The 27,081-nt window shown below is 47.5% G+C and overlaps 1 protein-coding gene across 1 annotated transcript in view; it reads right to left on the bottom strand.

Annotated features, from left to right (window-relative positions):
• COL22A1 (collagen type XXII alpha 1 chain) overlaps nt 1-27,081 on the bottom strand; it is a 298,462-nt gene that overhangs the window by 245,152 nt on the left and 26,229 nt on the right. The window contains exons 3-4 of the mRNA XM_050800296.1: nt 15,038-15,112; nt 4,582-4,693 (exon numbers count right to left, since the gene is read on the bottom strand). Coding sequence (XP_050656253.1) covers nt 4,582-4,693; nt 15,038-15,112 — 187 coding nt within the window. The remainder of the gene's footprint in view (nt 1-4,581; nt 4,694-15,037; nt 15,113-27,081) is intronic.

Below are 27,081 nucleotides of genomic sequence, written 5' to 3'. Positions count from 1 at the left end.
GCGACAGAGCGAGACTCCGTCTGAAAAAAAAAAAAATCGGTATTTTGATCCTCGTGCTATAGCTGAGGGCACCCAGGCTCTGAGGGGTTAACTCCATGCCATTTGGCTACCAAGTGGCAGAGGAAAACACAGCTGGGATCTGCTCTCCTGCACTCTTCTCTTAATCATCAGCTGACTGCACTCTTAACTGCAGAGCCTGCTGTGGGGGAGCCCAATCCTGCCCTGGGGGCTGGGGGCTGCCTCGGGAATGTACATGACATTGACTTCCCTGCTGGAGGAGGTGGACCCTGCCTGGCCAGACAGACAGGACGGAAGTGGGGAGGCGTCTGAGTTCCTGGTTCTCAGACTTGCAGATCCGCAGGGACTTTGTTTGGCTGTAGGACCTGCAAGCAAGATTCTGATTCTGTTTACAGCTCCAGGCTGGGAGATGATGGCCCAGTTGTTCAAAGTCATTCTCTGAGTTGGGATGTCACCCAGGATCACATCCAGGTAGTAGGAACAGGGCCCATCACTCATAGCACCTTGGCCTCCCTCAGTATTCAGAGACGCCCTTAGTCACTGCCCATGCAGGAGGAAGATGGGACCTCCCCACCTGCGTCCACAGACACAGGCTTTGTAGCCACAGATCAATATGTTGCTTTGTTTTTCATTTTCTCCTTCTTTCTTTTCTTTTTTTTTTTTTTTTTTTTTTTTTGAGACAGAGTCTCACTTTATCTTCCAGGCTGCAGTGCAATGGATGGCACGATCTTGGCTCACTGCAACTGCCACCTCCCAGGCTCAACCAATTCTCCTGCCTTAGCCTCCCAGGTAGCTGGGATTACAGGTGCCTACCATCAAGCCTGGCTAATTTTTTGTATTTTTAGTGGACAGGGTTTCAGCTAATTTTTTGTATTTTTAATAGAGACATGGTTTCACCACATTGGCCAGGCTGGTCTCAAACCCTGGACCTCAAGTAATCTGCCTGCCTTGGCCTCCCAAAATGCTGGGATTACAGGCATGAGCCACAGCACCCGGCCATTTTCTCCTTATTTTCTTAATGAATCCAATTATGCTATTTTTTTCCCCTGAACACACTTTCTTCTTATGCCTTTGAAATACACACAGACAAGTATATCACAAGAAAAAGTACAGATGTATCTGTTAATGACTTTTTATTCCCCTGATTATAATAACTTTTGCTTAGGTTACACACACACATATGTGGATATATGTGCAGATATATATATCTATACACACACACATATGTGTATCAGTCATTTTAATCAGGGAGAAAAAAGATCATCAACAGAAAACATCTAAAGAAAGGAAATAGCTGAATCCAATCTTTTCCACAAATAATACAGCAGATATGAGATGATAGTGGAAGGGAAAAGGGTGTGTAATTAGAGGACCTGAGTTTGAGGCCAACCTCTGCTTCCTCTGATCTGTGAGGTGTTGAACAAATCACTGTCCCATTTTGAGTCTCAAATGTTGTACCAGCTAAGTGAAAACTATAATACTTGCCTTGCTCGTTTCCGTTATTGTCGTGAGAAGTAAATTAGATAAGGTGCCCTTTAAATGTTAAACAGGTGAGAAAAAAAATATAAATATTGAAAGTGACATCTCTTTTCTTTATGAACAAAATTAACTTGCAAACTAAAATTGTATGTATGTGTGTTTAAATTTCAAAGCTTTAGAAATTAAAAGTGTAATATCCTTTCTTGAAAAGAAAGAACTTTGCCCATTTGATTTTATTTTGGGTGCTTTGCCATGAAAACAAATGTAGAAATTCCTCCTCAGAGCAACTCTCAGAGAACAGGAAGGAGCCCAAATCCATGAGCCAGGATCGGGGTCCCATGCTGTGTTCCACAGAGCACTGCCTGAATGCGGCTGCTTTGCTCTTTGATCCAAGTGCCTCCCTAGAAGGTTAACAAACAGAGTGGTCCTTGGTTAGACCCTTCCACGAGATTTGTGTAACTTTTGCTTTCTTTATTTTGTTCGTTCTCTTTTGCACTTTTTTTTAAAGTTCCACACGATTTTTTCCTGCTTACAAGTAGAATGAGTGGTGAATTGGACATATTAGGCAAAGAAGTGAGGGGAAGTGAAGGAGAAAACAGGCTGTAGACTCTGCTCATCCCTGTGCACCCCCCACATGAGCATGGGGCCAGGTGATTCATAATAACTTCCCCCAGCACCTGACTGTGTGTGGAGGGAGAACCTCATTGTCTGGGAAGATGACTCTCTCAAGAGTTGGCTGACAGTGATTATTGTCTTTGTTTCATGAAAACGAGACTCAGAGAGGAAGTGACTTGTCTCATTTCTTCTTCTGTAAAATCGCTCTTGCAATGCAGACACTGTGAGCCATGGATGAAATGACTTTAGGGTCTGAAACAGTGCCTGTGTGTGGCTGGCACTCAGAGAATGCTCATTGAATTAAAAAAACAAAAAGGATCACACACATGCAGAAACCCATTCTCTATGAGCTGGCATTCAAAGCCAGTCTTCGCCAGACTAGCATCTGAAAGAACATTGTCACTCCTTACGGGCTGTTGACTCATTCATTCAGCAAATATTTCCTCATTCCCTACTCTGGGCAGGGCTTAGTTGGGTGCTGAGATTGTAGCAGAAACCAAGACTCAGTTCCTTGCTAGGACTTCTCATTGAGCAGGGGAGATAAGACTATTGCACAATGGATCAGGTAACTTCAACTTTAACACATTTTGTACAGAAGTACAAATTGGAAGGAGGGTAGGTAAGGGGAAGGCCTGACTTTGGGGATTCAAGGAAGGCATTTAGAGAGCATAATGGGTGAGCATGCTTTGCAGGATGAGCAGGTCAGGTGTCCCAGGTAGAGGAAGAACATGAACTAAGGCCTCCCAGTGGGAGGAGGGTGCCTGGGAGGCCCCAGAACACAGACAGGAGACACACAGGGAAGACTGGAGGATGAGCCAGGAGACCACAAAGGCAGGATGGGGCCGGGTCACACAGGGGCCTTCCTCTTCCTGGCCTTTTAGTTTACTAAGAACACTGGAAGCAGTTAAATATTAATAGTTTAAAGATGGAAGAGAGGTCGCATGAGACGATACTGTCAGAGACGTGTGAAGCAGAGCAACTCCATCTTAAACAGAAGCTGGGTCAAATGAGGCTGAAACCCACTGGACTGCATTCCCATATGGCTAAGGCATCCTAAGTCACAGGATGAGATAGGAGGTCAGCACAAAATACAGGTCATAAAGACCTCGCTAATAAAACAGGTTGCAGTGGCCGGGCGCGGTGGCTCAAGCCTGTAATCCCAGCACTTTGGGAGGCCGAGACGGGCGGATCACGAGGTCAGGAGATCGAGACCATCCTGGTTAACACGGTGAAACCCTGTCTCTACTAAAAAATACAAAAAAAAAAAAACTAGCCGGGCGAGGTGGCGGGCGCCTGTAGTCCCAGCTACTCGGGAGGCTGAGGCAGGAGAATGGCGTGAACCCGGGAGGCGGAGCTTGCAGTGCTGAGATCCGGCCACTGCACTCCAGCCTGGGTGACAGAGCGAGACTCCGTCTCAAAAAAAATAATAATAAATAAATAAATAAAACAGGTTGCAGTAAAGGAGCCGGCCAAAACCCACCAAAACCAAAATGGTCACAAGAGTGACTTCTGGTTGTCCTCACTGCTACACTCCCATCAGTGCCATGACAGTTTATAAATGTCATGGCGATGTCAGGAAGTTACCCTATATGGTCTAAAAAGGGGAAGCATGAATAATCCACCCCTTGTTTAGCATATCATCAAAAAATAACCATACAAATGGGCAACCAGCAGCCCCTGGGGCTGCTCTGTCATTCTTTTATTTTTTTACTTTCTTAATAAACTTGCTTTCACTTTGCACTGCGGAGTCACCCTGAATTCTCTCTTGCACGAGATCCAAGAACGCTCTGTTGGGGTCTGGATTGGGTAACAGTATCATTTTTGTTTTCAAAAGATTTGTCTGCCTGTGATAAGAAGAACAGAGTGTTCATTTTGGTATCATCTTTAGCTCCTGACTGGAGGCCCAATAAGTGCCAGGAACTGGACAAATCTTTACATGATGTCTTCTCAATAATGTTGCAAGGCAGGAACATTCACTTTGGATTGAAAACATGAGAAAACTGAGGCACAAGGGCATTCAGAAATGTGTAAAGCCAAGTAACCAGTCAACACTGATACTCAGTCTCAACTGGCCAAAGCCACTCCGTGATTCTGGCAAAGCCACACCTGCCATGAATGCAGTGTCAGGTCCTTAGTAGGTGCTATGCACTACTAAACCATACTCGTTTGTTATTTCATGAATGGACAGAAAAACACATGTATGAATGAATGGCTAATGCCAAATGTGTATGGAGAGATGGGTGTAGAAGGAGCAGAGAACCAATGAAGTCAATGATAATAGATTGGCTAAAAAACAGGTTGAATTCCCTGGTCCAGTGGTTCAGCTGCTTCATCACAGGGCAACCTTACCAGGCACTGAGTAGGTTAAAGCCTGGCTCAGTGCCAAGTATGAAACTGAGGCTGCTGGCCCCTTTCTTGCCCTTTCCCATGACACCCTGGGCAGGTCTGGAAAGAGAAGTGACCACTCACTCAGTACTTTGCACCACAGGGAAGGATCCCATCCGTACATAAGAACTCTGCACGCCATTCTCTCTCTTCCCCAAGATTTCCTTCACACTGAACAAATCCATCAGGTCAAAACCTGTTCAAAGAGAAGAGCTGGGAGTGAGTTTGGAGATGGAAGAGTATAAAGGACAAAGAAAAATCACATCTGCTCTCTGCAAAGGCAGCCTGCCCCTCCTGCCCCAGGAGAACAGATGGGGAGGGAATTGTTCAAATACATATTCAGGGAGAAAACATAAGCACCGGAGTAATGAGATGTACAGCTTCGGCTTCAACTCCAGGAAAAAGGTGCAGAAGAACACAGACACTGGCTTTCTCAAGAAAATGTGTGTGCATGTGGTTAAGTGTGAGACAAATGGAGGGTGTCCTGGTTGTGTGAGTGCCACAGGGCCCCGGTGTTCACGAAGCCCAGATGTGTGCTCTTCGCTCACGCAGGCTGGCTCCGCAGGCAAACGGCCACCGGGCTTTCCTTTCTGCAGCCGTATTTTTGCCTTGCATTTGGACTTGACTTGGGTGATAGTTTGGCAGCTTTTAAGTTTCATGATTTTTAAAGAGAGAAACATCAGAGAGGAATAAACTGTCTTCATGAGACTGCATTACTTGAAAGGATTTTGTTTTGTTTTTCCTTAATTCAGTTTAATTTTCCTCTAAGAGAGGACCTTATATGCATTGTCAATGTAAAGTAACAGAAAAATCAGGGGCTTTGGACTTGGGTGAGGGTCAAGGGTAAGGGATGGGGGTTTGATCCTGAGCGGCCATGTGTATGTGACACTGGGCAAGTCACATGACCCACAAGAGTCTCGCATACTTCACCGTGGAAGGACAGCAATGATGCCTACTGGGTAGGGCTCTGTGACAATTGCGTAAGACCCTAAGTATGCGTACTCAGCATATGGTGAGAAATTCATACAGTGGGTTTCTTTTTACGAGTTATTTCCCACAACCACCAGCACATGCTCGTCCACATTCCCCCACAGTGGGATGCTTTCTGCAGACCAGGTTCTCAGAGGGGCCTGAGGACAACACTTGTTCTGGAGGCTAACATGGTGACTCAACACCCGCCTGAAACTGTCTCTCTCAGACACTGGCAAAAGCTCTCGGCAGGTTACAGGGAAGCTGGCTGAAGGCAGGCACCAGGCTGAACCCATCTGTGCACCCCCAGGGATAATATACTTCTCGGTATTGGCACCTAACCTATGAGACTTTAGGAAGAGTTCCTCACTGTTTCCAGTATTCTAAGGCACCACTGAAAAAAAAGAAAAAAGAAAAAAAAAAACAGGAAATGAACTTGTAGAACTAACATAATGATTGAAGCCTCTTGGCCTCTTTTACCACTAAATTCTGCCCAAAGAGATCATTTATTCATTCAGTATATGCTTTTGAGAGCCAGGTCCACGCCAAGCGTTGTGTAAGAAATGCCAGGGAGGGAAGCAGGTAGTCCTGATGCAAAGTTTGAGTATTAGAATTGGACGGGTCTGGGTTGTGATCCTAATCACCATGACTTTGCTGGGTGACCTTAGGCAGGTTGCCTGACATCTCTGAGCTCTGGTTTTTTCCATCTGTAAAAAGGGGATTATTTTAGAATGTACCTCATCGCTATGAGACTTAAATGATACAAAGTTCTTCATAAAGTACCTGACATACAGTAAATCACCAACAAAGCACTTTTCATATTTACTGTTTTCTCATCACAATTGCAGCATTCTCTAATGCTAAATTTTGTCCATAGATGTCATGTATTTATTCAATAGATCTTTTTGAGAGCTTGCAATATGCCAAGCCCTGTGAGCTCCAGGGTTGCAGCAGGCACCAACACAAAATCCTGGCTCCAGGAGAACTGGAACTGGTGGGGACCCCAGGAAATAAGGAAATGCACCATGCAAAGGTGCAGTACGATTCCAGGCACGAAGAATCAGTGAGCAGGGGCAGCACTGGAGAGGAACAGGGCTGGGGCGACAGGGAAGGTGCTCGGGGAGGAAGCTACCAGGTAGAGGCCTGCTCTGGCCTGCGATGGTCTGGGAAGGGGGTTCTGAGCAGGCAAGGTTGCTCCGGGATTGAAGCCCTGCACTTTTTGGATGGGACCATTCCCCGCCCCTTGCCATCCTAAGGTTGTCAAGTTCTCGGAAAATGACTAAGAGCTGCCATTATGTCATTTTTAAATAGCATTTCACACACTGGCTAATGGAATTCATGATATAATGTTAAATGATATTGGGTCCTTAAGATGGGAACAGTATTTAGAAGCTTCACTATAGATAGAAAAAGCACCCCTCCAAACCGTGCTTGTTTACACACACTAGTGTGAGTGATTCAGCATCTCTGGAGATGGTTGGTTTGTGGGAGGGAGCAGGCACCCACAGTCCCACAACCGAGGTCCCCTGTGGTGCATGGGTTGATCCAGCTGAGAGGCCGCCACTAGGCACAGGCTGAGCGAGGCCAGCTTTCCTCACCCGCCAACTGCTTGAGGACAGGACCTGGCTTGCTGAGTTCGCCACCCGATCCCCCATCCTCGGGACCTGCAGGGCCAGCCCACAGTGCAGATTTGTCAAACTGAACACAGGTCTCACTCTGAGCTGTAACACAGGCTTGGTCCCTGGGAGAGACTGTGTGGAGGAGAGAACACTCAGCACGTGGACCAGATATCCTGAGTGAAGTCCTACTAATGAGCTGTGTGGTCTTGAGCACAAGCCTCAACCTCTCTGGGCTTGTTTCCTCTGCAGTTTTGTAAAATTGGTATAATAATAGACAGTGTAGTAGACAAGTAAGGGCTATGATAACAATTCACATGCAAATCCCTGTTCCCACACTTTCTCTCCCTGCCAGCTCTCAGGCAATTTACTAACCTCTCTGCACCTCATGTCTTCATCCACCAAATGGGACATTAAGAATAACCACTTGGCCAAGCAAGTGGCTCATGCCTGTAATCCCAGCACTTTGGGAGGCCAAGGTGGGCAGATCACTTGAGGTCAGGAGGTCAAGACCAGCCTGGTCAACATGGTGAAACCCTGTCTTTACTAAAAATATAAAAATTAGCCAGGGGTGGTGGGTTCCTGTAATCTCAGCTACTTAGGAGGCTGAGGCAGGAGAATTGCTTGGACTCAGGATGCAGAGGTTGCAGTGAGCTGAGATCGCACCACAGCACTCCAGCCTGGGTAACAGAGAGAGAAGGAAAGGAAAGGAAAGGAAAGGAAAGGAAAGGAAAGGAAAGGAAAGGAAAAGGAAAGGAGAAAGGAAAGGAGAAAGGAAAGGAGAAAGGAAAGGAGAAAGGAAAGGAGAAAGGAAAGGAGAAAGGAAAGGAGAAAGGAAAGGAGAAAGGAAAAAGGAAAGGAAAAAGGAAAGGAGAAAAAAGAAAAGGAAAAGGAATAGGAAAAGGAAAAGGGGAGGGAAGGGGAGGGGAGGAGAGGGGAGGGGAAGGAGGAAGGGGAAGGGAAAGGAAGGAAAAGGAAAAACCAGTCACCAGGCCTGGACAGGACAATGGCCCTGCACAGTGTCTGCCTGTCTGCCAGTGGTAATGCATTCTGACTCTACTATTAGACATTCATGTCTTGGAAAATCACTTTGAGTTTTAAATGAGAAAATGTGTAGGAACATGCCTGAAACACAATAGTTGCTCACTAAATGCTGGATGCTCTAATGGGTCCCTCGCCCTGAATGAGAGCATGATCACTCCTCTAAACCTTCACAAGCTCTAGACAAACATGCAGCATGGAGAGGTGGGTGGGTCTCCCTGATACCAACATCCTGTGATCCTGGCTGAGTCACTTTCTTTCTGAGTATCAGTCTCCTCATCTGTAAACTGGGAGAATTTCAGGTGCAATTGGATCATCTCTTGTGTTTTTAGCACCAAAAACTATTGATCATATTTCCCCCAATTTGTGCCATGGCTGGAAGGAGTCCCAGTCAAACTGCATTTCTTGCATAACAGTTCATTTGAATGTGCAGTTTTGTGCAGTGAAGAATCCCTTTGTTCAGTATGCCAGGAGACAGGAGTTAACAGAACAGCCACAGTTCCTACTCAAAGCCATGGGGTTAATCCCAGGTAAAGGTACAATGCACACTGGGCATTAGCAATGTTTAACGCAGCCCAAGGCACTCCGCTCCCACACAGAGTTCCAGCTAGGAGACTGAGGAAGTCATCTGGTTTTGTTGAGCCTGTTTCTGTAATTGGAAAAATGGAGAGAATAATTTATTGCGGGGGTGTCATAAGACCTAAGTGTGATGATGGGATTAAATACCTGGGGGATCAACACCCAGGAGTTCCTCAGTCAACCCCACTGTCCCCACCTGGGGACCACAATGGGAACCTGTTGACCCAAGTGAAGCTTGATCCCCTGGCAATAGCTCTGCCACGACCCCAGAGCCCCATCTCTCTCACTCTGGTTACAAGGACCAGGCCTCCAGGGTGCATGACTGGGAACAGTCGCCACGCCCACCAAGGAGGGAGTCCTGGGAAGTCCCAGAGATCCTAAGTTAGGTGTTGGGAAACATTTGCCGAACCCAAGCTGAGAGCACCCCTTCTCCTTTATCTCCCCACTGCACTGCTGTTGGCACAGCCGCCAGCCCACCTGAACAGGGCCTCAATGCCCCGGAGGCTGCAGTCTCAGTATTACCTAGAGACAGAAGCATGAAGAGTCCCCACAGCTCTGGGCTCCCAAGCAGGCCCAGTGAGGAGCAGCTGTTGGAACTGACTGGGCCCCATATAACGAGGGGCCTTTTACAACCCACTGGGCTGCCCCTGTATTGGAGCCCCTGTGTCTGGAAGTGTCCTGGGGCCTGAGAAGCCCCAGCAGTGGGAGGTGCAAAGTCAGAGCCGGGAACCGCAAAGTGGGCTGGGCCTCTACTTCACAGCACCATCAAACACCACTAAAAACTGACACCCTCATCTGCTTTTCCCCCTCAGCAGTCATACTGGAGAGAATATATGAAATAGACTTGTTTTCAAAAAGCAAGCCTATGCTCTACTTTCTGGTTCCACTTTTATTGGTTTCAGTGAACAAAAACAAAGAGTTGAATACAACAAACCTTGGAACAACAAGGAATTAACTAGGTGGCAGCAAAGGGCACCAAGAAAAAAAAAAAAGATAAATTGCCCAAAATAAATAAGGGCTGGGAAGGAGAATAAAAAATGTTCCCGAGGAAAGCAGGCTGTGATGCAAGGCACTGTGAGATAAAAAAAGCAATTGTTTCATGCAAAAAATAGAGGGAGCACCTCGCTGAAGCCAGGAAAGCCACTGGACCACATGGTGTCAGGAGACCTTAGCAATGGCCCAGGTCACTGGCTGCACCTGCTGTGCCAGGCACCTACTGTGAGCTCCTCACCTCATCCAGCAAAGGTCGACCTGGATGGAACTTTGCTGCTGCCCTCACACCGCCCCCTCTCCCCGCCCCTCCGCCCAGCTGGCTTAGTTCCTCTAGGAATTTCCATGGGTCTGGGCAAGATGCAGAGAGCTTATGTTTATGGGGCTGCCTCCTCCAGTAGATGGAGAGCTCTTTGAGGAAAGGGATGATTTGATCTGTTTCTCCATTCTTAAAATGCCTGCTGCTTTTGCTGTTCCTGTTTGAGAATTTGAGGGTCGTTTGTGGAAGGAGAGAAGAAGAGAATTAAGGAATTCATGACCCACTGTAATGGGCGTCCTATGTGTTAGATGATGCGTGGGCTGCTCAGGTTGCAATCATGAACAGGCATCTGGGCTACTGTGGGATATCAGGACCCACGGCGAGGGTACACTGGCTGGGAATGGGGTAGACTGGGGCAGGTCAGGCTGGGCTCTGTCGGCCCCATCGGGGAGATTGGGTTTCTTCCTTCAGGCAAAGAGGAGCCACAGAGGGCTTTAACGTGAGGGATAAATAGCATCTGGTTTCTATTTTCCAAGGTCATTCTGGCAGCAGGGGACGGACGGGTAAGAAGACCAACCAGGAGTAGGCCTGGAGAGATGAGGGCAAGTGAGGAGGCAGGGATGGAAGAAGCAGCTGAATTAGAGGGCTGTTTAGAAGCTGCCATGGGCGGGACTTGGTAACTATCTGGATGGGGGACCCAAGTGGGAAGAGAAAGAAATCCAGGATGTCTGTGGCCAAATTTGAGACCTGCACATGCCTAACATATGCTTTAAGCATTAAGTAGCTAAACTTGTAGAAAAGTTGCCTAACACTTTTATTGGCTAGAATTTGTAGAACATTTGGTTATTAGAGCTGAGAGGGACTCTTGAAGACATTCTGTAGGATCCACTGCTACATAGGTGAGGAAACTAAGGCTCAGAGATGTCAAAAGATTGACCCAAGGCTGTCCGGCTGGTGAGCAGCAGGGCCATCTAAAACCTATGCCTCCAATCTCCTACGTGTATTCCCATCCTTGTGCTCATAGTCCCAGCCCAGATATGCCCTAAAAATAGCCAGAGTCATTTATGGGAAAGCCTGGAGGTGAGGCTTTTGCGGACTGCATTTTTTCCAGAATACAAAAGCTGTCCCTATTACCCGACTGCATTTAAACTGGCAAATCTGAGGCTCCATCTCTTCATAACTCACTCTTCAGCCTGAACATGGCTGGAGCAGTTTTTCGGGGCTGGTTATAATTAGAGGAGACGGTAGATAAAGCAGGTTCTCTGTGCATTCAGAACTGCACAAACTGTATTTGCTCTACAGACTGAAGGATGCCCAGGTGGCACTGTGATTTCTTTTCCAGGAAGACTCCAAAGAGGGAGGGGAGGCCTCAAGACTCTTCTGGCTGTGGACTGACATAGGAGGGCCCATAATCGAGGTCCCAGTCACCAAACAGACACTTTGGAAGGATCTTCCACATATGCCATAGACTAAGAAATCTGTTCAAAGTCCTGCATTTTCAAGTGTGAGTACACACACACACACACATACTTAAATCTTCCCAGCAAGAATCAGTTGTTATTATTATTATTATTATTATTATTATCAATATTATTATTAAGAAAGGGTCTTGCTCTGTCACCCAGGCTGGAGTGCAGTGGAGTGATCTCAGCTCACTGCAACCTCTTCCTCCTGGGTTTAAGTGATCCGCCTACCTCAGCTTTGGCTAATCTTTTCATGCATATTTTTTGTAGAGATAGGGCATGCACCACCATAATTGGCTAATTTTTTCGTGTGTATTTTTTGTAGAGACCAGGTTTCACTATGTTGCCCAGGCTGGTCTTGAACTCCTGGGCTTAAGCAATTCACCTGCCTTGGCTTCCCAAAGCTTTAGGATTATAGGCGTGAGCCACTGTGCCCAGCCAGAATTATTCTTAAGTAGAAAATAATTGCTATTCTTCAGTCTATAGAATGATGAAAAAGCTTTAAATTCATTCTGAGTTACTGATGATGCAGACAGATTTGTTTGTTCATTTGTCTGTCTGTCTGCCTGCCTTCCACCCTTGCTTTCTCCCTCCTTTCCTTTCTTCCTTCTCCCATCCATCTTTTTGTACATCCCTCCATCCAGCCTCCCATCCAACTATTCATGTTTTCATCCTTTGATTAATGCTTCTTATTTTCACTAATTCATTCATATATCCATCCATTCATTCAACAAACATTTGTCACATTCCTCCTAAGTGCCAGGTACTGTCCTCTACTCTTAAGACACATAGAATAAAGCCCAAGTACAAACAAGTCCTGCTCTCAAACAGCCCATATAATTGCTGGGGAGGTAGACAGGGAAGCAAATAATTATAATGCCTTCAGATTGGAGTTCTCAGAATAGAATAAAATGCAAAAAGAGCAACTAATCACCCTGTGGGGCTTCAAGCAGTTTCCTGGAGGTGACTGTTGAGTTGGGCTTTGGGGAATGAATAGGAGTTCACTGCCAGAATAAGGTGAGAATGGGCACACCACACAGAGGTAATATCATCAGCTAAGGGGAGCACTACATCTTTGGGGGCTAGTAAGCATTCCAATAGACTCATGAGTAAGCTAGGACAGAAGAGTCAGAACCTCTCCTGCAGAGTAGGAAGCATGGACTAGATTACAGGAGCCAAGGAATCCAGGTTTTAGAAAGAGAGCACTTGATGAAGGGGAGGGAAGAAGGCAGTGCTGGAGGTTGACATGCTGGTTATAGAGATGCTATAACACTCCAGAGAAAAGACAGTAGTGGTCTGGATGGGCCTGGTGGCAGCAAGGGAAGTGCAATTTTCTTTTAACTCTTCCAGCCACCAAGTAGATGCAATGACAGCAAAAGTGCTATGTCCTCTCTCTTGGGCAGCCTGTCTGGGGGTGGCCAGTCCAAGGGGAAGAGTTCAGAATCTACATGGCAACACAGCCTATTTTTCTCTTCTTATCACAGAAAAAGAGATTAACTTTTGAGGGTCAGAGTAAGTTTGCCTGATTTTTAAGATAAACATGACTTCATTTCTTCACTCTGTTGAATCAGTTACCTAGAAATACACATTGTACAGTCCAAGCTCCAAGACTGGCCACTCCATGTGGCAAAACAATGACAAATGTGGGCTTTGCTGAGTGGTGGTCTGAATGCAAATCCTGATTCCGCCACAAACTCAGGCAAGTGGCTCAGTCTCTCTGTGCCTCCGTTTTCCCAACTGTAAAATGTGCAACAGTGCATCTTATATAAAATAAAGAGGAATGCATCTCATATGCTATGAGGGTAAATGAGGATATGTATGTAAACCCTCTGGCACACAGTAAGTGCTCAGGAGGCATTCATTATTACTATTGCTTTTATTAATCACATTACTGTCATAAGGATTCCCATCTATGGATATGTGTGTTAGATAATGAATTACTTGAGGGATACTGCTATGAAGGACTCATAGCTTCCAAAGCCACAGGTAGATAATGCAATAAGGTAAGAATTTGCTTTGAAGATGGATATCAATGGAAGGGGTCTCAGGGAAAAGTTGGGCAGACACATTCACACTCCAGTGGACAGAAAATAGATTATCCGAGAGCCAGAGCCTTGCTGGGGATTTCCAAGGCAAAAAGCAGGAGCCTTGAAGTGAAAATGCCCAGAAGTGTTACACCTTGGGCAAAGTATTGGATTGGTGCAAAAGTAATTGCGGTTCTGCCATTAACGTTTTGCACAATTTTTTTTGCACCAGCCTAATAGCTCAGATATAAATATACTTATTTCAAGGAAATTAAGTTAACAAAGTGAAGATGAAAGTCACCTTTATCTCATGTATTAGACAAATAAACCCTGACAGTGATAGCACCCCATTGGGCAGCAGCTTCACACCAGGTGCCCCACCTGAAGAATATCACTGTCTCTGGTTTCCTCTGAAAGTGCTGGTTTATTGGGGAGGTGCTTGAGCAGGGAGTAGAGGCAGGATTCAGGGAAAGAAAGCAGCTGACAGAGTATGGCATGAGCCAGTTACCCTGATGGACGACTGCCCCTAGGAAACTCTGGGACATGGGGTCAAACGTGGACTTCAGAACAATCCCACCCAAGGAGCAGTAGAGCCGGGGTGCTTCTATACCAAGGGTCGCTGGTTGAGAGCTGCTCCTGGGTTGTTCACTCCCTGGCAACTTTTCCCCACTGTGCACGTAGGCAGAGCAGCCTTCCACCATTCCAGAAAAATCCCCCAGGCACAAGACGCAGATGCCGGCATCTTTAAGACAGCAGAGCACAGTGACATGGCAAGGTCCCTGGAACACAAGCAGGGATGCCAGGGCCTGCCGAACACCCTCATCCTGACCTCACATAGTTCCCTGCTCGGATGGGGACACATAAGTGCTTAGAATTGGACCCAAGATGATGCAGGAGGAAGAGGAGGGACGCCCAACGCAGGGTCATTGGCAAGAAGAGCAGGGCTGCTGTCCTGCAGTGGCTTCCTGGTTGGGAGTCGGGAGAGAAGAAAACTTCTTTGTCATATGTATTTGAAGTGCTGAGCAGGGTGCCCAGCCACAGGGAGGGTTGGATCCATATTATTGGGATGGTGGGGAGCCACCTCGACTGTCCCCCGCACTCTCGCAGCCTTCTATTCTGTCATATGCCTGACAGCCTTTGGTGAGACTCTGCGATATTTCTTTCTGCTGCTGGGTCTGTCGTCACGTGTCTCTTTGTTCTCTCACCCATTGATTCACTCATATATTTATAACTCTGATTCACTCTCGCTTTCACTCCAAAACACATTGATTTATTCAGTCGTTTGCTCACTTTGCCAATCATTTGCTTACTCATTCACCAGCTTCTTTACAAACTCATTCATTCTCATGCATTATTGAGTGACTCCTATAGAATATCCACAGCCTGCCAAATGGAAAATGTGAATGTATGTTCTTTCCTGTTGGATGGTTCTTTGATGAGAGCTGCCACCTGCACGATTCAAACCATTTTATCAGGACTCTGGTGAAATATGGGAACAAGAACAGGGTCAGTGAGGCCGCCCTGAATTGACTAGGGTCATGCTCAGGCTCAGCAAATCATACACCAAAGACAGCGCGTGTGGTTGCTGTTTTTCCTTACCTGTGATTTCCTTGGTTCCTCCATTGGTGTGCTTAAAGCGATCTCCTTCTACACGAACGCTAGGACAGAGCACATCTGAGGAAAGCAAGAGGAAACAGAGACTGATGAGAAAATGTGATCCATCGTCACCCTGTGAAATATGACAGCACAGGAGACCCCACCCTGCCTTGCAGCATGTGAGGTGTTCAATGCCTGGAGAAGATGCGGAGGCAGCTGGCGTCTCTGCACTCACTCATGTTTTCATTTTCCCGTGTATATGTTAAGCATCAACTCTGCAAATACCGTGTTCTGTACCGGAGTGAAATGTGAACAAGGCTTTGTCTCTGTCTACAATGAATTCACAGCCTTGTCCGAGGGAGCCAGACACGGACATCAATATTACCAACAAAGTGGAATAAGTTGTAGATACATGTGCCTGCTGCTGTGGGGTTCAGGACACAGATATACTACCTAATCTAATGCAGGAGGACAGAGAAGCTTTCTTAGAAAGATTCCTTTTGAAAGAACAGTAAGATTTAGCCAGACAGGCAAAAGACCAAAAGGTGATACAGGCAGAGGGAACTTCATTTAGGAAAGCATGCACATTTAGGAAAGCATGAAACCTCCAAGTCAGTAGGATGTCAATGAAATGGAAATTGTGTGCAGGGACAGACCAGAAAGACGTTCCATAAGTCATCTAATGGAGCTTCAGGTCCAGTTCCATAAAAAGGCAAATTCCAAATAAGTAAAACTCAGTTATACAAAAGCAATTCAGTAAGTCATACAATAAAAAATTATTATACAATATTACATAAACATCTTAAAGTCTTCATGAATCCTCACTTCTAAAAAGTTGGAAGAAGGCCGGGCGTCGTGGCTCATGCCTGTACTTTGGGAGGCTATGACGGGTGGATCACCTAAGGTCAGGAGTTCGAGACCAGCCTGGCCAACACGGTGAAACCCTGGCTCTACTAATAACACAAAAATGAGCCGAGCATGGTGGTGCACACCAGTAACCCCAGCTACTCAGGAAGCTGAGGCAGGAGAATCGCTTGAACCTGGGAGGCGGAGGTTGCAGTGAGCTGAGATCGCGCCACTGCACAACAGCCTGGGTGACAGAATGAGACTCCACCTCAAAAATAAATAAATAAATAAATAAATAAATAAATAATAAAAAGTTGGAAGAAAAATGAACTCTTTCAGTCCCTCTAACAATTTCGGAAAGAGCATTAACTTTGAATTTTAATGTGCTGAGTCCATGCCGACTGCACTCCCGCCTACCACTGTGGCTTAGAGAAGTCTCTTAATCCGTGTGTCTTAGCGTGGGCACCTGTGGCACGGGAGACCTTAAAACGCACACATTTGTCACAGGGCTGCTTTGAGGATTAGGCAAGATTATGCCTACAATAGCACTGAGAGGCTGTAAGGAGATTCAGTATTCTCATAAATTTAGCACCCAAAGCACCTCACTTACCTCCCTGAAGACCCAGCCCTGCCCGTGAAGCAATTTGGTTATCACACATTATTATTATAATCACACATTGTTAGGCAGCTCCACCACCCCATTAGTTCCATATACAATGGCCTGTTCTCATATTTGAGGATATAAGTGTCTCAGTGCAGGGGAACAAATGAGATCTTTCCTGATTTGGAAGGAGGTATTTTTAATGTTTATCCTCAGAGGCACCACCAGGTCTGACAAGCACCATGGAAGGGGTTATTTTGGAAACAGCACCAAGCTGTCTGTCTAGCACTACATACAGGAACGGGTGCAGGCACAGCACAATATTTAGACAGCTCTACCCAGGACAGCGGCAGCTGTGGGGTGACGATCAATTGCTTTAAGTTTGGCAGCCTGCCAGAGAGACAGGCTGGGAATTGCGTGTCATTTTAATGAGTTTAAAATTTAAGACGGGTTGACTCAGAAGGTTCTATCTATCTTTGATGATGAGCAAATCTCTGGAGGCTGGCGGCTGGAACTCAGAGTAGGCTGCTCCATTGAGTCACATCATCTCTGCAAATTTCCCAAGGGGAGGACCACGAACACAGAAATGATGGAGATTCTACTCAAAGATAGTAGAACTTGCTCAAATTGCTTTAAGGAATCTTTCTCAAAACAACCTGCAAATTCCCTCTGGGGCCATCACTAAGCCTCACACATGCACCAGGCTCAAGGGGCAGTTTACAGCTGAGTTGGTTAAGTCAGAACAAATGGCTTCCAAAATAGCCCTGCAGCCAGGCTTCCCAGGGATGGTGGGGCCCTCAGGGTTTACCTGCTTGGCAAGGAGGTAGGGTTAGCATCCATGGCTCCTCTTAGCCTATAATTGGAAGCCATTCTGCATGTCCTTTCGGCCAAGATATCCCCATATCTTGGAGAATGATCTGTTTATTTCTGTATTCACTCATTTATTCAAACTCAATTCTTTAATGAGCTCCAGATATGTTCCAAGCATTGAGCTAGCTCTAGGGTCACAGAAGTGGATGATAGAGATGTCCTAGTCCCTGCCTTCAGGGCATTGCAGGCCTGACTAATACGAACAGACTCCAAACATGTGAGTGAAAGAAAGGATCAGTGCTACTGGGAGTCATTGTGTCTCCATGCTTACCAAGGCTCCTCCTCCTGGATCTTAGAGACTGCTCAGCCTTCAACAACCCCAGGGGCTTGTTTCCATTTGTCCCAGCCTGGGTAGGGAGCCCTTCCTCGGGTCCCAGTGTCTGAGAGCTGAAGGCACCATACTGAAGTCACTAATGGGCATGCCAGTCTCCCCAGGGACTGGGAGTCTTCAGACCTGGTTGGACCTCAGCTCACCTCTGTATGGCCACTGTCTTTCTAGCTCCAAAACCATAACAGGCCTTCAGTTATTGAGCAGAAATGACTTCTGACAACTGAGCTGAGAAGTAAACACTGACTGGTGGAATGTGGAGCCTCCCAGGCATGGGGTTTGTTATGATTTTGATGAGCCACTGAGAGTATTTCATGGGCCCTCGGGCTCCTGCCCTGGAGGTGTAGCAGGCATCATTTCTTATCAGCCCCCATATCCATTTCCCACTTTTTAATTGCTAAATAAATGCCACCTTAGTTCAGAAAGACAGAGTTGTCAGCCCATGGAGCAGAAACACAGTAGCTGCTTGGTCTAAGTCAATTACGATTATTCTATTCCCCACCTTTCCAGACTCACTTGCAGCTAGGGCTGGCCAAGGAAACAAATAACAAAAGTTTGCTGTGGATGAAGGAAAGGATTGCTTAATGAAAAGCTTTTGGTTTTCTTTATGTAAGGGAATAGATAAGTGGATGGGGTGGTGAGTTTACTTTCCCTTCTTCTCCCTTTGCATGTGAAACATAATGTTTGGGGGACTGTCTAGGAGAATGGAGGAAATATCAAACCAGCAATTCCAATCCTAGGTGGGAAGCATAAGATTTAAAAAATAAAACAAAACTAAACTAACAAACAAAAAACTTCTATTTGTTTAAGCCACCATACATGGGTTTTCTTTACTTGCAGTTGAGTGCATTCCAAATTTGCAAGCATTTCCTTCCTGTGGCCCTCACTGATATGCCAGGGTAACCAGCTGGAAGGTCAGATTCTCTTTCTGGATGTCTAAAGGACAGTTAAGGAGGGTGATGAGAAATGGTGCATTATTTCCTTGGTAAAGGAAATACAGACTGAGTTATCTTCTCTATCCCAATAAATATGAAATTCTCAGGTAATCCTTCAGGAGCAGCATAAGAAGTAGTTCTAAATTAAGGACAAGGATAAGTTCTTACGAGTTAAAAATGTGGATTTAATTTGTTCTTAGCTGGTCCACTGGTTGATTTCCCTTTTTGAAAACATGAGAACACAAAAACGAAAAAGTCTAATGACAAAGACACTGCTTCCTTAAAGTCCATTTATTGTCTACCCATTGACAATCATTTTCCTTCACTTTCTAGGTAAGTGGAATATTCTAGACTTCTGAAGATAAAAAAGGTATCTCTTCACACAGCGTGGGTTCCTTCTTACCAGAAGCCTATTGATTGATCAGAGCTGCCGCTCTAAGGGAAAACACCAGGAATGTACTGCAGTCTTTCTGGAAAAACACATCCATTTTCGCCCTCAGTTTACCAAATGGCAAAAGGGAGGCATCTGCTTGTCCCTGAGGGGAGGAAAAGGGCTTGCACAACATGGTGTCTGACGTCCTCGTGCTCTATATTGGTGCGCCCATGGTTCTGTCTGCAGAACACACAGCCTTGGCATCCCCTGGCTCTCGGCCAAGAGTTTTTCCAGTTGGGAAAGGTGGGTACATGCAATTATTGAGCACCCAGCGTGGGTCAATCATCTGGCTTTGGATTTAACTCACAACAACCATCCTAGGAGGTAGATTTTGTTCCCATTACACAGATATAAAAACTGAGTCCAAGATGAGAAACTCGTCAGATAGGAGGAATGTCTCTGTATTTGAACAAATGCCTACCTGAATCTAGCATCTAGGAAGAGATATGGTGGCCCCATGTTAGGAGATCAGCAGGAGCGGTAGAAACAAGGGAAGGATGCCAGGGCAGCCTGCCGGATACCAGGCAGGAAGCAATCATGGCTCATCCATCACCTCGCAGCAGCCGCTGCTGAGTGCAGCTAACCACAGACAAGATGTATGACATCCAAGTGGGAAGGGGAAGAGGCGGAGGAGGGAAGAGCTGAAGTGGACGCCCAGCAGACACAAGGTCCAGTTCCTCCGTTGCTCCAAGACCAGCCAAGGAATTTTCCACACATCTCTATTTCAGATAGGCAACAGACACATGCCAGGCACAAGGGCCCAGGGATCATGTTAACAAGGATTACACTGTCATGGCTCCCAGGGACTGAGTGCCCACATGGCTAGGTCCTGCACTGGGAATGCCATGTGGATTGTTTCTGAGCCTCTTGACTGCTCTGCGGGAGGGATGTAGTTCTCTCCATAAGCAGCAGACACATGTAGGTGGCTTGCTGTGCACCAGACGCTGTTCCAAGCATGTTGAATACATTAACACATTTAATTGAATCCTTACCATGGCTTTACGAGGTAGGTGCTATTATTTACAGAAAGAAAGAAAGGGGGACTAACTTCTTTCTGTAGAAAGAAAGGCATAAAGAAGTTAGTCAACTGCCCAAGCCCACATAACTTGCAGGTGGCAATGTCAGCATGATGCTCTGGTATCCAGTTCTCGGCCACTGCATGATGCAGCCTCTCCAAGGGCCAGGTCAACTGCCTCAGGTCACCCAGCCAATAGGGATTCAGGTCTGTCTGTCTCCAAAGCCTGCACCAGCAGATGGTCAGCTTGCTACTTTCTACAGCAGCCCATTTTGCCTTTTAACAGTCTTGACTTGTAGAAGAATCTTCCTCACTCTGTACCTATAGGATTCATTGGCTTATGCAATGAGAAGCCAAGGCTCAGAGAGGTGAAGTAATTTACCCAACATCACACAGCTGACAAGAGGCACAGAATTGAACCCAGGGAGTCAGATGTAAGCATCTGAGCTCTTAACCACTATCCACAATCTCCGCATTGGAAACCACATTGGTTGTGATAACCAGCCAACCGCTGAATGGCTATACTGTGTCAGCGTTACACACAGGCTCTCATTTAATCCTCCTCGTGGTTTGCAGGGCAGATGCTATTATCCATATTTTATAGGTGAGCAAGTAACTTTCCTAGTAATTGAAAGGGGGAGGGAGATTGTTATTAACCACATCTCAGGGCCATGGTGTGCAGTTTGTGAGAAGATGAAGACAACCCAGGGTCCAGACACTGGTTCTTATGCGCAGCTCCACCTCCACCACCTGTTCTGAAACTTTCTGGAGATTACTGGCTTGCATTTCTCCTCTAGGCCAGAGTGTATCAGCACCAGCTGCCTCCCCAGAAGGCCCAGATCCTCTGGGTGGTCAATCCACATCTCCCAGATCCTTTAGGCAGGAGAGAGGGCATGGACAGGGCGCTGCGTGTTTTGTGAAAATGTTTATGCAAGTGTTTCATGGGAAGTCTGTAAAATATGTGGTAGACAAAATATCGCCAGAAAGGAAAATCCCCCTGGACCTGCTGATGGCTGCAAGCACTGACTCAGGGGATCAGGGCCACCTCCCTCCTTCCCTTCCTTTTCTCTATCTCAGGAAGATGCAGCACGAAGAATGAGGGGTAGGGCTCTGGCACAGCTGGGCGCTAACTGATGGGAGTTGGGGATGCAGTTATCTTTGTTTGGAGACTGGTGAGGCACAAGAAAGAGTAACAAGGTGAGGGCCTACCAGGGCCATCTCTCCTTTCCCAGCCAAGTGTGAGCTGTGCACCAGTGTACGGAGAAGCCAAAAAAAGACAAGACCATGTGAAAGAATCTTGCTTGAGCCCCAAGGTTGATGGGAGGAAGCTCTGGGGTAAGACAGGCCTCACCTCTTTCATGTCAGCTGCCCCCTGTGTGTCTGTTTCCAAACTCAAAAACAGGGGTGAAAGTCCCTCCCCTTTCCATCCACGATTGTCCTAAAGGTTAAATAGGATGGACAGTGGATGGGAAGTTCTCAGCATGAAACCTGACATCTAATAAGTGCTCATTCTTTTATTCCTTCATTTACTCAACACGTATTTTCCAAGTGCCTGGCACATATGTCTCAGTGCAAGGAACAAGTGCAAACACATGTACACACAGGCGAGTGGCTACTGCCCTCTTGGTGCTCCCGGGCTAGTGGAGGAAGCAGAGAGCAACGCAGAACAGCACAGAAGCCGACACAGAGAGGAAAGCCAGCCATGGCGTGCAGCCTTTGCCATGGAGGAAATATGCCTGCGACATAATGGGGCTTTGGGAGCAGGGACACTGGACAGATGCTGGATAAGCTGGTCTGGGAAGAGCTCTAAGGTGAGTGACATCTGAGCTGAGAGCTAAGAAGGAAACCAGTCCAGTCATGGGAAGAGCAGGACAAAGCCTGCGCCTGGAGGGGCTTTGTTTATCATGGGGGTGAGGAGGGGCCAAGCCCCACAGCTACAGTGGCAGGAGGAGAGGGACAGGAGAGGAATGGGAAAATGCCATGCATGCCATGGAGAGCCTCGTGGCCCAAGCCCGAGTCTGGAATTCAGAGAAATGGAGAGCTCACTCTGCCCACGAGCGCAAGGTGGACGCGATTAAGGCTAGGTAGCAGCAGGCGCTGCTCATGGTCATTACTACATATAAGTGCTACCTGTCCAACAAGGACTTTGGGTGCCAGCCATCATCCATGACTTCAAATGGCCCAAGGGTTCCTCGGACCTCCTTTCCCTCCCAGGAATGGCCCAAGAACCAAGCACCAGTAGGTGTCACCAGAGACTGTGTGGAGCTTTCTCTAGGAGACGATGGGGAGGAGATGGAGGAGCAAGGGGAGCTCAGGGGCAGCAGAGCCTTTGCAGCCTTTTTGTGTGAGAGCCAGCAGACCTTCTGAGACCAAACCTTCCTTCATTTCTTGTTTAATAAACACCCAGTATGCACCTGGCACTGAACTGATCTTGGGCATAAAATAATGGCAAAGTGGCAAGCTCTCTGTCCTCAAGGATCAGCCATCCAGTGGAAAAGATGGAAATTGATCAAACAAGGCACCGGGGTCTCCAAAATGTCTGTAATGATAGCAGGTGGGGGTGGTAGTGGGGAAGCGCGAAGGCAGGGATGGAAGAGAGGGTGGCATAGCAGGTGGTTGGAAGTGTTGGATGTCTCTACTCGGGGAAGAAGGGATTGGAGGATGGGAGGTCTGGGAAAGGACCTGGAGGTGAGGAAGAGTGGGGACACATGGCTGGGATGGTCAGCAAAGGGAAGAGCAATGGTGAGATGAGGTAGAAGGGGCCAGAGGCTGGGGTTGGGGCTGATGGACCCTGGTAAGATGTGTCACCCTGCAGCAGGAGAAGGGCCTGGCTGTGACAGGGAAGGGGTGAAGGCAGAGACCAGCCAGGAGGCCACCACAGTGGTCAGGGGGAAGGGATGATGGTGGCTTGTTCCTTGTGGTGGGGGTAGAGGAGAGGAGAGGTAGTCAGTCCCTGGATCTATCCTGAAAGACTAGGCAGGCTCTGAAGGGAGATGAGATGTGGAGTGTCTGAGAAAGTGAATGCTCTGCCCTGTGCAGCTGGAATGCTGGAGCCACAGAACCTGAGTCCAGTGGTGGACATTTTCCATGTGAGATATCCTTTGGGTGCTCAGCAAGCATCTGGATCTATAAGCTTGGCTTTCAGATTTCAAGGCATGAGGCTTGGTTGGGGCTTTCCATTTGGAAGTTGCTGGAGCAGAGATAGTGTTTAAAGCATCTGGAGTGAGTGAGATCATTCAGCGATACATGAGACAGAGGAGAGAGGTCTGCAAATTAGGTCCTTGCAGCCTCCAATATTGAAATGCGGGGGATGAGGAGTAGCTGGCAAAGGAGACTGAGAAGGGGTGGCCAGTGAGGTGGGAGGAGAACCAGGGAGAGGGAGGTCCGCAGGGTATGTGGAGGGAGTGTTTCATACAGCAGGGAACAGTCCAAGGCACCAGTTCTTAAATGTCAAGTGAGAAGGGAAACAGGCTGTGCCCAGTGGCTCAGGCCTGTAATCCCAGCACTTCGGGAGGCCGAGGCGGGTGGATCACTTGAGGCCAGGAGTTTGAGATCAGCCTGGCCAATATGGTGAAACCCCATCTCTACTAAAATATATATATATATATATATGTGTGTGTGTGTGTGTGTGTGTATATGTGTGTGTGTGTGTGTGTGTATACACACACACAAAAATTAGCAGGGCGTGGTGATGCGTGCCTGTAGTCCCAACTACTAGGGAGCCTGAGGCGGAGAATCACTTGAACCCAGAAGGGAGAGGCTACTGTGAGCAGAGATCACACCACTGCACTCCAGCCTGGGTGACAGAGCAAGACCTGGTCTCAAAAAAGAAGGGGCAGCATTTATGGTGAGGTTTGGCATCCTACAGGTCATTGGTGCCCTGAATGATGGGACAAGGGCCCCATTGGAGCAGGTTCAGGGAGAATGGCTGGGCAGCAACTGGAGACAGCAGGTAGAGCAACTATGTCAAACCCATACTCTTCTTCCCCTGACTCCTCATTTCAGAGACGGTCTGAACCTCTAATACTGTCCTCTAATAATGACTCCTGAGGGAGCTGTCTTGGGAAGTTTCAGGAAAACACACATACTCCCAATGCTTCCGCAACAGGTCTCTCTCTTTTTAAAAATGTATTAGAAGAGACTCCCTCTTTAATGATTTAAAAATTATTTTCACCAAGAAAATTAGCAAGATGCTAATTACTCTACTTCAAAGTTGGGGTACCCTGAGAGAACACGTGGACTGATTGTTACCTGGTTCAGCTCGAAACCAACAAGTTCATTATTCCAAGGAGCTCAACGGCGTTGAAAAATACCTCCAAACATTTGGGATTAAGGCAGTGGTAGTGTAAGAAGGAAAAGAAAAAGGAAAGACGTGTCAGTTACCGAATCCCTAGATTCAGCAAGCACATTCATGCACCATGACCTCCAACAGCCCTTCTGATTTTCTCAGAGGGGAAGACGAACACTTACAAGAGTAAGAGACTGCTCCAAAGTAACAGAACTCATTAATACCCAGAATTCCAACCCAAGTCTGTCTGACACCCAATCTCCCATCTTCGCACAACAGTGTGACCTGCGGAGATGGCCAAGGGAAAGGGTGAACCACAAGACCAGTGTGGGGTAGAATGATCCATCTGTTGAGCAAGGGTGTGGAGACCCTTAAGAACTCCTTAAATGAGCAGGATGCGGTAGCTTGATAGAGATGGTGCCTGTGACTGTCACATGGCAGGTGAGGGGCAGGGATGATGGTGCAAGGGTGTCTGGCCATAGGACAGTGTGTGCAGGGGACAGAGGGAATGCATCATTGTGACTGTGGGATGCTCGTGTTCTGTTCGGAGGTTATGATCATTAGGCTGATGACCTCACTAAAGAGCAGAGGAGTGAAGGCGTGAACACATCCTGGGCGTCCACTATCTGCTGGCACATGACCACTACCTGGATCCGAGGGAGGCCACAGGGAACAGAAAGGACAAGAGAACAAGAGTTTCTGCCCTCCTGAAGCCCAGAATTTCAGTGGATTCCATCTCATTCTCTCAACAGCTTTCCTGAAGGGTTTTGACATTCCCAGTGACACAAACACACTGAGGCTCAAAGAGGACGAGTGACCTGCTCCTGGTTACTCTCCTAGGAGGTAGCAGAGGCAGGGCTCAAGGCCAGGTCTAACTAAGGTGATGGAGCCCTTCCCATGGCACTCTGCTTTGGCCTGCTCAGCACACTGTTTGGGTCTCTGCTCACTGCCGTGACTGATGATCACCAACAAGAATTGTCACCTTTGGAGCCCCCAGAGGGACAGCAATCCCTTTGGCTCTCATACTTACCTATTTCTATTCCAGTTACATTAAGAGGCCTTCTGCCCCAGCCTTGGCCTCCCAGACCCCATCAGATTCTGTCTTTCTCTTCTCCTAGAGATGGCTTGATAGAGGTGGTGGTGATTGTGATGGTGGTGATGGTGACGATGACGGTGATAGCAGTGGTGATGATGGAGGAGGTGGTGGTGATGGCAACAGTGGTAGCAATGGTGATGATGGTGATGAAGGAGGAGGTGACGGTGATAGTGGGAGGGGAGGATGGGTCTACTCAGGTAGCCAGCAGTCAAGAGGCTGGCTCTCCTATCCACTTGCTGTGTGACCTTGCATGGCCTCCAGCATCCTTCTGGGTCTCAGCTTCCTCAATTATAAAATAATGAACTACCTCTCAGAATTTTGATAAGGATAGGATAAAAGAAAAGAAAAAATGTCCAATACAGTGCCTGGCACACAGAAACTAATGCCCACATGGTGCTTATTATGTGACAACCATCTTTCAATTCACTTTGCATACATATCAATTAACTGAATCCTTCTAACAGCCCCATAAAGTGGCAATTCTCATGGCTATTGTTTGTTTGGAATAAATGAGGGAAATAAGGCACCAAGAGGTAAAGCCCCTTATCCAAAGTCACAGGACGGGTAGGCGACAGAGCCAGCATTTGATCCCAAGCAGCAGCAGTGTGGCTCCAGGGACCCTGCATGCTCCTAGCTGCTGCCTGCTGGGCTGGGGCAGAGTGTTCTCAGCTCCTCATTTGAACATCTCCTCCCCATTCGAGTGCAGTGGGGCCTCTTGTGCATCGGAGCAGGAGCACCACAGCTTTCAAAGCCAGCTGGGAAACTCCCTGCCCAAAGCAATCCTTCCTTCTACTCACAGCCCCTGTGCAGTGGTCCTTTTTGAATCTCCCCAGGAACAAGGAGCTTCCCACCTTCTGAGCAGGCCATGCCCTTGAGTTCTCTGAGCCAGGATTGTGCCCGGAAAGGATTTTATGAATCAGCCCAGCTTTACTCATTAGATTAGGGCTCCATGAACAACACTAATTCCTTTTCTGGAGGAGCCTCTGCCCCACCCCCAGGCAGAGCTGCTTCAGCAACTTCACCTGTCCCCACCGACATAGCTTCTGATCTGTTCCCAAGCCACCCACTGTCAAGGGTGCGGGACAGTGGGTCCTTCAATCTGCTCCGGCCCTCCCTCCTGTGGAAGAAGAGGCCTTGGAGCCATCACAGCTCAGGCTGACTTTGATTCTTCTTAGAGGGAGACTTTAAACAAAGCAGGGGCAGGATGGAAGGAGCTCAGAGCTGGACAGGGGGACTGGGGTGGGGGACTTGCAGAAAAGGGGGCCATGCCTAGAGCTTCGGAGGGGGGCCTGCTCATTAGCAGCTCCAGAAGTTACTACAAATGGCAAAGGAATGAAGAGGGCATGGCAATTCTGCACCCGCCAGCCGTGCCTCTCACCCCGAGGCTCCCCTAGAGCAGTCAAGGTGTGGCCATGTCACTGCACCTGTGTGTGAGCGCTCCCAGCAGACTCTGCGTGTCTCTGCATGTGTGTGCAGGGCTGCTCTGTTCACTGTGTGAAACCATTAGGTGCATGTGCCCCGTGTGCATTTGTGTGTGAATGCTTTTGGGCGTTTCTACAGTGGGGGTGCTGGCCTTGGAGGAACAGAGAGGGAGAGAAGCGGTGACAGCAAGAGAAAGAGAGGGAGAGAGACAGA

Source organism: Macaca thibetana, chromosome 8 (genome assembly GCF_024542745.1).
Source record: "Macaca thibetana thibetana isolate TM-01 chromosome 8, ASM2454274v1, whole genome shotgun sequence".
NCBI classification, from domain to species: domain Eukaryota; kingdom Metazoa; phylum Chordata; class Mammalia; order Primates; family Cercopithecidae; genus Macaca; species Macaca thibetana.
This window is presented reverse-complemented; position numbering and strand designations above follow the sequence as displayed.